Source organism: Acanthochromis polyacanthus, chromosome 2, assembly GCF_021347895.1.
Source record: "Acanthochromis polyacanthus isolate Apoly-LR-REF ecotype Palm Island chromosome 2, KAUST_Apoly_ChrSc, whole genome shotgun sequence".
Classification (NCBI taxonomy): Eukaryota; Metazoa; Chordata; class Actinopteri; family Pomacentridae; genus Acanthochromis; species Acanthochromis polyacanthus.
Window position 1 is genome coordinate 44,571,761 of NC_067114.1, and position 12,089 is coordinate 44,583,849.

At 40.0% G+C, this 12,089-nt stretch overlaps 1 protein-coding gene across 6 annotated transcripts in view; it reads right to left on the reverse strand.

The window, feature by feature from the left end:
* The window catches only part of kcnq1.1 (potassium voltage-gated channel, KQT-like subfamily, member 1.1), a 97,561-nt gene that overhangs the window by 44,371 nt on the left and 41,101 nt on the right, over positions 1-12,089 (reverse strand). For all 6 annotated transcript variants that reach the window (XR_007937883.1, XM_051939150.1, XM_051939141.1 and 3 more), the window contains 2 exons: positions 11,481-11,577; positions 1,873-2,013 (listed from right to left, as the gene is read on the reverse strand). Coding sequence is in view for 5 of the 6 variants with exons in the window: in XM_051939150.1 (XP_051795110.1) it covers positions 1,873-2,013; positions 11,481-11,577 (238 nt within the window). In the remaining variant the exon portion in view is untranslated. The remainder of the gene's footprint in view (positions 1-1,872; positions 2,014-11,480; positions 11,578-12,089) is intronic.

Sequence of the window (12,089 nt, forward strand, 5' to 3'; positions counted from 1 at the left end):
ACCTGGCCATTGCACAGACAGAAAGATTGAAGTCACCTTGGGAAAACCTGATGAAAGAAATAGAGAAACTAGAACTGACAGATGTTGAATATGTTTGCAAAAAACAAAACGTGCTTTAATATCCCCATAGTAAAGCACGGTGGTGGCAGTATCATGCTGTAGGAAGGATTTAAGGAATCTTGTCAGCGTGGAATTAATCATGAAGAAAGAACAATATGGGAAGATTTTGAAAGAAAACCTTCAGTCAAGCTTGTTGCTAGAGGTACGGACCTGTACCTGTGGCCTACGGATACGGCACTTTCCATTTGCAAATCAGATACGCAAGATCTGGTCACGTGACTCCCGGGAGACGCTAGCGGTACGGATCCGTAGCATCGGTACTACAGGTACGGACCCTAAACCTAACCCTAACCCTAATCTTTGCTTACCTTTCAACAGTTTGCAGTGGTTAGCAGCTTCTTGACTCGCTAGACTCGCATACGGGTCCGAATCTGTCGGCAAATGGAAAGTGCCGTACCTGTAGGCCACAGGCTACGGGTACTAGTCCGTAGACACTACCTTCAGTAAAACTGGGTCTGGGATGCTGTTTTGTCTTCTACAATGAAAAAGAGCTGAAGCACACATCGCCTTTTGTGAAAACCCACCGCCAAAAGATTGTCAAATCTGGACTTACACAGAGTATAATAATTTACTGTATATGGACAAAAGTATTTGGACACCTGGCCATTACACAGACAGACAGATTGAAGTCTGCTTGGGAAAACCTGTAGAAACAACTAGAGAAACTACATCTGACAGATGCTTCCTACGTTTACAAAAAAACAAAACAAAACGTGCTTTACTGTCCCCATAGTAAAGCATGGCGGTGGCAGTATCATGCTCTAGGAAGGATTTAGGGAATCTTGTCAGCGTGGAATTAATCATAAAGAAAGAAATACTAGGAGATTACAAAGATAAACTTCAAGCAGTTGGCCGCAAAACAGAGTCTGTCTTCCAACACAGCAACTCAAACATCACGTCTGGTGAAGAACCACCTCCAGAAGGTCAAACTGAACAACACTGAGTGGTCTGAACGTGGAAAATTTGAGGATTTTCAAATCTGGAGGAGTATAAAGAATTAGTAAAACAAGAATGTGTTGGGATTCGTGAGGAAATGTATCTGAAACTTGTATAAAACTACACCAAACTGGCTTTTACCAAAAAAAGAAGCAAAAAAAGACGACTCTTAGCATGAAGGAAGCTATTAATTCTGACCTCAGTATGTTTTGAGTTTTGTGCTGGCATGTATTGTTCCTAAAATAAAGCTAAATGCAAAACTGCATTGTCATTTTGTTGCTTAATTTCCAGCACCAGTTCTGTTTTCTGAACTTTAGTTATAAAATTCATCTTTGGTCCTGAATCAAACGTTCATTTTTGTGTGGAGTTTCATTAAAACCACATTTCAGTTTGGCTTTGACTGAGCTGAAATCAAAGTTTCTAGCTGCAAATTGAGTAAAAATGAACAAAATAAAAACTGTGGTGTTGATCTGTTTGAAATTTTGTGGAATAATTATATTTCTGTGTGCAATGAAACTAGTACGTCTGCACTTGGGAGAAGTTTCGACAGGAATTTAATTTCCTTCTAATTATTTTGTCCTCAACTGTTTATTAAACCCTGAACATGATTAAAACCCAGAAAACAGGGATCAGTGTGCATACAAAGATGCTTACTGACAGATGTTGGAAGACTTATTTAAACCCTAATGTGTGACTAGTCCAAGCTCTTACCTTATCCTAGCTTACCCAACCTTGAACCACGTCTTTATGGTAAAATTTAATGATTTATCTCACAGGAAAGTGTAAAAAAGTGCACACAGATCCCCAGCTTCTTACCACTCCCCACCACAGAGCGTCTGCATAGTTTTCAAACTCGGTCGAGCCGCTGCTGTCGACGGCGTCTTTCTCTGCCAGGTAGACGAAGTACGAGGAGAAGATGAGGCTCAGGAAGCCGATGTACAAGGTGGTGATCAGCTCCTGGAATAGACATGCACAGACACGTACAGATTTCAATAAACAACATTCTAAATAACATATTATAATTAGGTTATATATACAGCTGTGGGTCTGCTTCTCAGTTCAAGTCTAATGCGGACGTGTTTGCTAATAATACGACATACGGACGTGAATATTCATGTGAATGTGATGATTAAAAACGTTCTTTTTTAAGAATGCTGCCGTCTGAGCCGGCATGTGTCATTCAGGAAGTAAAGTTTTTAAATCCTGTCATTTAGTCGCTTCGTTTTCAGTTCCAGTTCTGTTTTTTGAAATTTTGTTATAATACTCATATTTAGTCTTGGGAAAAAAAAAAAAAAAACAGCATTAAAACTTCATTTTGCCAGGCGTATCGCTAAAGTCACACTAAAATTAGATCTCAATCTTTAATCTTGGGTTTGACTAGGTTTTAGTTGAGTGTAAATGACTGAAATGAAAAGAAATCTCGAGTTTTTTTCAATGAAGATAACATCAGATGAATGATAAATCCAGTGTAGACATTGTTAATGTGGTAAATGACTATTCTATCTGTAAACGGCTGGTTTTTAATGGAATATCTCCATAGGGGTACAGAGGAACATTTCCAGCAACCATCACTCCTGTGTTCTAATGCTACATTGTGTTAGCTAATGGTGTTGAAAGGCTCATTGATGATTAGAAAACCCTTGTACAATTATGGAAAACATGAAATTGTCTGGGTGAACCCAATTTTTTGAATGGTAGTGTAGGTCAACTTTAACTCATTTAGAGCAAATTTGACTAAAATATTGCCTAGCCGCGCTAGACAACCCATGGCAACCCTCTGCCAGGATGGGTCTAGTTACCCTCGGTAAGCCTCGAGGTTGGATGCTCCTAAAACTGGCCGACGAATCACCATGAAGTGTAGAGTCAGAAGGCGGGCGTAACTAAGTGACGACAGAGGCGCCACGATTCTGACAGAAACAACCGGAAACAACCATAGAAACAAGGATAGAAAAGAAGATGGCTGCGCACAATAAACAGTTATCTTTCAACTCGGCTTTGGCCACATCCCTTAAAGATTTGAAGCTAAAATTCAACTTGAAAGATAAACAAAGGATAAGATAAGAAAGATAAATAAGGCTTCACCGAACTCCCGCATCCTCTGATTTCCGGCGCCCTAGGAACTACGTCAGTCTATTCGTTGCACTGATTGGTTGTATACCTACCCAATTGCTGCAGAGTGATTTGAAAGACAACCTTTTAGCCCGCCTCCCTCCCTGTCGAGAGTTCCTAGACCCTTGTGTCTTCAGACCTGGGTCTAGCGCGGCGAGGCTACTAAAATAGAGCAACTTTAATTAATAGTATCCACTTTTGCTAATTCAGAGCAACATTAGCTAATGTAGAGCAACTTATACTGATGTAGAGCAACTTAAACTAAGAATATCAACTTTAACTAATGTAAAGCACCTTTAAGTCATTTTTGAGCAACTAATATGGAGCAATTTTGATATGGAGTAACTTTAAGTAATAATATCAACTTCAGCTAACATAGGCCAAATTTAGCTAACACAGGGCAACTTTAACTAATGCAGAGCAACTTCAATATAGAGCAACTTTAACTAATATCAACTTTAGCTAATTTGGAGCAACTTTAACTGATGTAGAGTGTAAGCGGCAGCTGAATTGTTCGGCTCTGTCATTAAAGGGTTAAAGCTCCGCTCGTCCTCATAACCTGCGTGAGCAAGCGGAAGCAGTAGAGCATCGAAGCTAAAAGGAAATAGCCTCCCACTGCGTACACCTCGGCGGCATCGGTTCGGATTGGCACGGTATGTTGAAGTTTACTTTGGTCACTAAATACCAGTCTTATACAGAATGTGATGTTAACCCGCGTTTGCGGTTTGCCAACGTGTGTTTGTTTTGTTTAGTACATCGGTGTGATGCACCGCTGCGGCGCTGTTGATGGTACTGGGGAAGATGGCGAAGGCTAAGGAGTTTTTGCACCCTTGGTGAGCGGAGCGAGGTGAGTCCGGTCAGGCTGTGTTGCAGGCACATGGTTATTGTGTCACGTAATTTTGATATGTATAATATTTTGAGTTGGTTGAATAATTTAAGGTGCTGCTTGGTTTTATGTATGTAAATATGGTGCTGTAAAATGTAAGAATGTGCTTTGTGGTGTTATATTATTCCAGCCTCGCTGGAAAGTATGTTTAAAGGCCGTTGCTACCGGAAGCAGCAGTACAACAAATCTGTTTCATCACCTGAAGAATAAACACTCCGCAGAGTGGGAGAAGTGTACCAGGCTCTGACACGATGACAGCAGCTCCAGCACCCCTGCTAATAGGCAAACAACACTCCACGAGAGCATTACAAACTGTGTGCCGTATGATAAGAATGGGGCGCGCTGGAAAGCGATTACAGAGGCCATCACGTCTTACATCGCCACGGACATGCTGCCAATTTACTCTGTCGAAAAGCGAGGCTTTAATCACCTGTTGAAAGTGATAGATGCAAGGTACGTTGTACCCAGTCGCAAGTATTTCGCCGTGTGGCGCTGCCTCACCTGTACAATACCACTCGGCAAAAGATCCACAACGAGCTGGAGGAGGTGGCGTTTTATTCTGCCACCACGGACATGTGGTTCAGTCGGACAATGCAGCTGTACATGAGTCTCACAGCGCATTATATCAACGACAGCTGGACCATGCACAGCATGTGCCTCCAGACAGCATATTTCCCCGATGACCACACCGGTGAAATAATTGCCCACGGATTAAAAGATGCTCTCAGTTCCTGGGGAAACTGTTGAATTACAGAGCCTCATTAACTTGCGTCATTAACTTGTTCATGAAATTGTTTACATGCGTTTTTTTTTTCTGAGGACAATTACAGCAATAAAGTTACTTTTGACAGTATATCTGATGTCTGCAGTAATTTTAAAGTGCATTGAAAGAAAAAATCGAAAATCGAATCGAAACTCGAATTTTTCTTTAAAAAATCTGAGATTTTTTTTTTTAGACCAAATCGCCCAGCCCTAAGAGGAACATTTCCAGCAACCATCACTCCTGTGTTCTAATGCTACATTGTGTTAGCTAATGGTGTTGAAAGGTAGACTAGTCGCGCTAGACCCATGCTCTGAAGACACAAGGGTCTAAGAACTCTCGACAGGGAGGGAGGCGGGCTAAAAGGTTGTCTTTCAAATCACTCTGCAGCAATTGGGTAGATATACAACCAATCAGCACAACGAATAGGCTGATGTAGTTCCTAGAGCGCCGGAAATCAGAGGATGCGGGAGTTCGGTGAAGCCTTATTTATACAGTCAATGGGTGAAGCTCAAGTATATTACAGTCATGTTGACAGAAAGATTATTCAGAGTCGGTGCTAATGGAGCTCAACGACTGTTGTCGTTTTTGTTGTCGACCCTGGCAGAGAATTAAATTCGTTGGCGTGCGTTGTCTAGCGTGGCTAAGCTAGTTGAAAGGCTCATTGGTGATTAGAAAACCCTTGTGCAGTTATGTTAGCAGATGAGTAAAAGTGTTAGTTTTCATGGAAAACATGAAATTGCCTGTGTGACCCCAACTTTTGCACGCTAGTGTATCTCTCATCTTACAAGTTTGCAGAGTATTAAAAATCTGTGTACCTGTGTAAACTTCAGGCCGCTAAAACGGAAAGAAAGTGCACCTGAGTTGAAACTGAAAGTAAGCCGAGTAAAAATGTGTGAAGGCTGCAGGGGTGTTGATTGAATTTGTGCGGGCAGTAAATCATCATAAATTAGCGTGAAGCCCTGGCAGCTGATCTCTGCTGCTGTATTCAGAATAAGTATAAAGCATCTTATTGCAGATTCAATAAGGAGCTGTGTATGATGTTGCTCAGGAGGTCTAATTGGGCGGCCTTGACTCTCATCCTGCTTGACTGTAATTGGACCGCTGCCTTATGAAAAATCTCTTTAAGTGCACTCACCTACTTGGTGATTTAAACTGTGTTTAACCACTCGGAGCAGCCGCTGCACCAAAATTGGACTGAATTCCTGATGAGTGAAATTCTTATTTGTGCCTCGGCCCAAAACTGTCACTCTGAGATATTTTAGAGAGCAGCGGAGAGGCAGCAGCAGATGATTGTGAATAAAATGTGTGTGTGTGTGTGTGTGTGTGTGTGTGTGTGTGTGTGTGTGTGTGTGTGTGTGTGTGTGTGTGTGTGTGTGTGTTTGGCACCAGTGAAACAGCATAAACTTATCTTTACATTGGTGGTAAGCAAATGGCACTTTCACTCCATTAGCGCTCAACATCTGTGTTTCTTCATGCACAAAGGTTACAGTGTTTATATTGAATGTTTGGGACGTTTCAGTGGCGGCTGTGAAACGCTGAGAGAGCCTGGAACTCCTTCGTATAATGTTTGCAACTTTATAAGTGCCTGATTCAAGGCAATAACAGCTTTTAATTTTTTTTTAGGTTTTTATGCTGCTCCTGTGACCTGGCAGACACTTCCAGCAGCTTCCTATCTGTCTGACAGAAGAAATTTGAAAGATATAGATTGTTGGCAAGTTTTTCACTAAACTACACAAAAATGACCGTAGATATTGTAATGCTGGGTTTGACTAAACCCAGATTAACATATTTAGGGTTTCATTTGAGTGAAAATGACAAAAAAATAAATAAATTATGGAGCAGTACTGGTTCTTTTTTAACTAAATTTATAAAATCTTATTTAAAAGCTGGTGGTTATAATGCTTTTCCTTCAATAAAACTAGACTAAAATGTTCATTTTTGGCAAGTTTTTTTTTCCTGAAATTACACAAAAAAGATTCTAGATATTTTAATCCTGGGTTTTACTAAACTGAAGTTAAAATATCCAGACATTTGAGTGAAAAAGACTGAAAATAAAAAAAATATAGAGCAGTATCGGTTCTTTAATGAAAATGATCAAATCTTATTTAAACACTGCTGGTTATAATGCTTGTTCTTGAATAAAGCTAGAGTAAAATGTCCATTTTTGGCAAGTTTTTCACTAAAACTACACTAAAATCACTCTTAAAAGGGTCAGTTTTGGGTTTGATGACGTCAAGATTAAAAGATCAAAACTTATCTAAAGTTCTGAGTAATATTTGCTAAAAAACAGAAAAAAAATATGGAGCAGTACTGCTTCTTTCTTAACTAAAATGGTCAAATCTGATTTAAATGCTGGTGGTTGTAATGTTTGTTCTTAAATAAAATTGGACTAAAATGTCACTTTTTGGAATCTGTTTCACAAAAACTACACAAAAATGACTCTTGATATTGTAATCTTGGGTTTGACTAAACTGAGGTTAAAATATCCAGAATTTTATTTGAGTAAAAATGACGAATAAATAAAAAATATGGAGCAGTGCCGCTTCTTTTTGAACTAAAATGATAAAATCTTATTTAAACGCAGGTGGTTACAATGCTTGTTCTTGAAAAAAATTAGACCAAAATGTCAATTTTTGGCAAACGTTTCACTAAAACTACACAAAAACAACTCTCAAAACAGTCAATCTTGGGTTTGACTAAGTCTAGATTAAATTATTTACAGTTTTAGCTAAGCAAAAATGACTAAAAATTAAAAATATGAAAGAGTACTGGTTCTTTTTTTTAACTAAAATGTCAAAACATTGTTAAAAAGCTGGTAGTTATAGTGCTTGTTCTTGAATAAAACTAGACTAAAATGTACCTTTTTGGCAAGTTTTCCACTAAAACTACACTAAAATGACTCCAGATATTGTAATCCTGGGTATGACTAAGTCGAGATTAAATTATCTACAGTTTTCGCTGAGTAAAAATGACTACAAATAAAAAAAATATGAAGCAGCACTGGTTCTTTTTTAACTAAAATGACAAAAATATATTTCAATGCTGGTTTTATAATGTTAGTTTTTGAATAAAACTAAACTAAAATGCCCATTTTTAGCACGTGTTTCACTAAAATTACCCAAAAATGACTCAACATTTTGTAACCCAGGGTTTGACTAAACTGAGATTAACATATTTAGAGTTTAAGTTGAGTGAAAAGTACAGCAATTACTGGGATGTGTCATTTATGAAGTAAAAATAAATGCGTTTCTGCACTTCTAATCCTCGTCAGTGTTTCAATGGCGGCTGTGAAAAGCTGAGACTCCCTTGAATAATGTTTGCAACTTTATAAGTGCCTGATTCAAGGCAATAACAGCTTTTAAAGCATTTTTTGAGGCTTTCATGCTGCTGATGCTGCGACCTGACGAACGCTTTCAGGAGCTTCCTATCTGTCCGACCAGGAGAAGCTGAATGCTGCTCGACGAGCCTTCAAAATCACACAGACACTGGATACTGATTGGAGTAAACGAAACTCCACTGGCTTTACAAACTCCAGCTGTTAGCACAGAGCGGCTGCAGTTTGGAGGGTTTACGTAAGAGACTGGCAGAACAAAGTGTTCTGGTTCCGTGTTGGCGGCAAGAAAATCGCCGAGGAGCAAATATTGGAGATGCAATCCGCCAGAGTGCAGCTGGTTGATGGCAGTTTGACCTCTATGGCGGCGGCTGTTGTACGAGCACACACTGTATTTCCCTGGTGGACGTCGGGGTTGTTCGGGGCGTTATCGGAGCGTGTCATTACTCTATATACCCAAGATGGCTGCACAGTGGGATGAAAGAAAGATAAAACATCGGCATAAGGAGCACAGTTCTGCCTCCACACGCCACCATATTGATTTCTAATGCCTTCAATCAGAGCTGAATTTAGCCGGGCCTCTCCCAGAGTCGATCTCACACTCATCCTTCTCTCTTCAGACTCCATTTGTGCCTCGGTGTGAAGAGTCCATCCCGGCTCGGCTCCTGTGAGTGGAATTGGACGCTGAAACCTCCACATCAGCGCCGCCTCGACTCCCAGCGCATGAGAAACAGGTGTCGGATAATGGAGGAACCATGATAGGAATTAAAATCACAGCTTGGGGCCTCAAACTTGCAGCTTTTTAAAAAAAAATCTGTGCCGTCCAGAGGATGATTAAAAGGAAAAGGAAGAAGATATGCAGTATATTTGCTGCCTAAATTGTGTTCCCTCCTTGGAAATTGGGTATTTTAATCTTTTTAGGCCTGAAAAACACTTTGAATGAAGCAATCTGAGCGGGAAAAATAGTCAGTTCAGCTTGGGTTGAACTCTTCACAACTAATACCCAAGAGATTCTGAATTGAATTCAAATGTGCCAAACAAAAAAACAAACAAACAAAAAGCAGCTATTGATATAAAAACAGAAAAGTCTCAAGCAGACTCACAGACTATGGCCAAAATATGCTGTTCATTACCATTAAAATTTTAAAATTCAGTTCAATTTAGTCTTATTTATAGTGAGGTAGAACAATATTTGAAATATGTAATGTACATCTAAAATCTCAATATAAAACAGAAATGATATATAGAGTATGTATAGGTCACCCAGAGGCAGCTTTGAACGGCTTGTTGTCCTTAAAAAAAGAAAACCACCATTTATCAAAAGTAGATGATGTAAAAACAAACAGAACTGAATAATATTAAACCTTCCAACAGCCATTCAGCTATTTAACTGTGATGTGATGCGTCTTTGTTCTGGAAAAGTAACCAAATCCAAGCTTAAAATTGTGATATTTCATCAAAATTGTTGTATTTAAAAAGGTTAAAAAAAATGCCAAAAAAATAACCAACTGTGCTAATTAGATTCTGAAAAAATAAAATAAAATTCTGCTTTTTTCGGCACATAAGTGAAGCCTTTAGTGACTCTGCTGCGACCAACAGTCATGTAGCAAAAATTCAGTTTCACTTCAGCCGAACTGCAGGCTGGAGACGAGGATGGAAGCAAAGCCAAAATGCAAGAAGTTAAATATTTACAGTATTTGTCCAGTAACAGCCCTGGGCGCTGGGAAAATGTTGCACAAATTGATTCAATGTCTTTTCAATTTTTGTAAAGTAAAGAAATTGAAGAAATTCCACTTTTTTCAATGACTTATGGCATTACAACTTTTTCATACTGCACAAAAGACATTTTTTATTTTTTCTATATTTCTGTACATCGCTGTGCTGTTTCCATAGAAGAAGAAGAATAGAACTTATATTGCAGTAAAAAAAACAAAGAAACAACAGAAACTGCTTCAGGAAACAACCGTTAAAAGGTTCACAAGTCACAAAGGACAGACTGATTGCCAAAACCTATTCCTACAATGCACCACCACACCTTTTTGTTGAATAAAAAAATCCAAGAAATTCGAGTTTCCTTTTATGAGATCTGGGGCAAAATAACTTTGTCATCCTGAGTTTTTTCTCCTTCTAGCCAAGGTTGTTCTGTTTCCATAAAAGTGGCAATACTTTATACTGCAGTGAAAAAAAGAGCAAAAAACAACTAAAAATGCTGCAGGATCTGAGTGTTAATGGGTTTGTTACACTTTTCCTACACACTGCACCATCTTTTCCTTTGCACAGGATAGCTATTTGTGGAAGATTTTGAATTTAAAAGACAGTAGAACCACTATTTGTCCACTGCTACTGACACCTGTAAGGCATTTGGAATATATTGCATAAGTTCCCTTCACTTTTTGTCAAATAAAAATCAAAGAAATTCAAGTTTTGCTTTATGAGATTTCGGGCAAAATAACTGTGTCATCCAGCAAAGAAGACATTACTGAGTTCTTTCTCCTTCTAGCCAAGGTTGTTCTGTTTCCAAAAAGGTGCAATACTTTATATTGCAGTGAAAAACAACAAAAAAACGCTGTGGAATCTGAGTGTTAAAGGGTTTGCTATATTTTTCCGACACTGCACCTTCTTTTCCTTTGCACATGGTAGCTATTTGAGGAAGATTTTGCATTCATAAGAAGGCAGAACACGCAGTAACGGTTTAACAACACCATCAGACTGCATTTCTTTTCTATGGCGGGTGTTGTTAAACTCTACCTGTTATTTTACATCCTCCATCTGAAGTGCCTTCCACAGAAAACAACCTGAGCATCACCCTGAGCCAACACTCGCTTTCTTTACAGCTGCGGTCAGTAGCTGCTGATGGCCGGCCTCAGCTGGGAGTGATACGCTCATCAGCCAAGGCCAATACAAGGAAGGAACACAGTAGGTGTTACTGGATGAGTAACATCCTCGGCGGCCCGCTCATCACTCTCTCCTTTTATATGGACGTTAAAGACAACTACCGCGGCCGCCGGGGATAATCACGGCCACCTCTGTGTCTGGGCTGAATGATACCCTGGAGGAGGACATAACCCTCTGTAGCAGATGAGCCTATAACCCTAAAAACCCAGCCTACTGCACAACGCCGCTTTTCTTCTGAGTTCTCTGCACGATGCCGCTTTAAATGCACGATGCATTCCGATGTGATCTTTCAGTAAAGGAAAACAATATACGATGAGCAGAGGCTGCGAATCCACCCCCGAGAGAGACGAGCCGCCAACTCACTAATAATAATCAGAAGCCCCGGCGGGAATGCGCTGAAATTGAAATGAGATGTGCCTTTTCAAGCCGGCGTCGTGTACCTGCCGATGGATGAAGACGACGGAGCCCAGGAGACGCCAGGTTCCTCCCTGCCGGTCGACGTGCAGCATACGAAGGATCTGCAGGAAGCGAATCCCTCTGGAGAGGAACATAAAATATGATTATCTACCCACACAGCCTTCACATCAAATGCATGTGCTGTAGGTATGTATACACGCACAACAAGTCCAGAAGTTTGTTGACACCAGATTACTGCACTCACACATGGCATCAAAGCAGTCATTACAATCACAATCTGAAAGCTGTGCGGCATGTTTTGTGGAGCCTAGCTGCAGGATTTGCTCATTTTCAGCTGCTAGATCATTGAAAAGACTGATGTGTGATGGTGGACATCTAGGTTTGTACACATGCACAACAGGTCCTAAAGTGGACACCTAAACATTGCACTCATGTGGCATCAAAACAGTCCCAGTAATCACAATCTGAAAGCTTTGCTGCGCATTGTGAAGAATGACTGTAGGATTTGCTCATTTTTAGACCATTAGAGAGATTGATCTCTGCTGGTGGACATTTAGGTATGTACAGAGGCACAAAAGGTCCAAAAGCAAGGGGACACCTGAACATTGCACTCGTGTGGCATCAAAACAGCC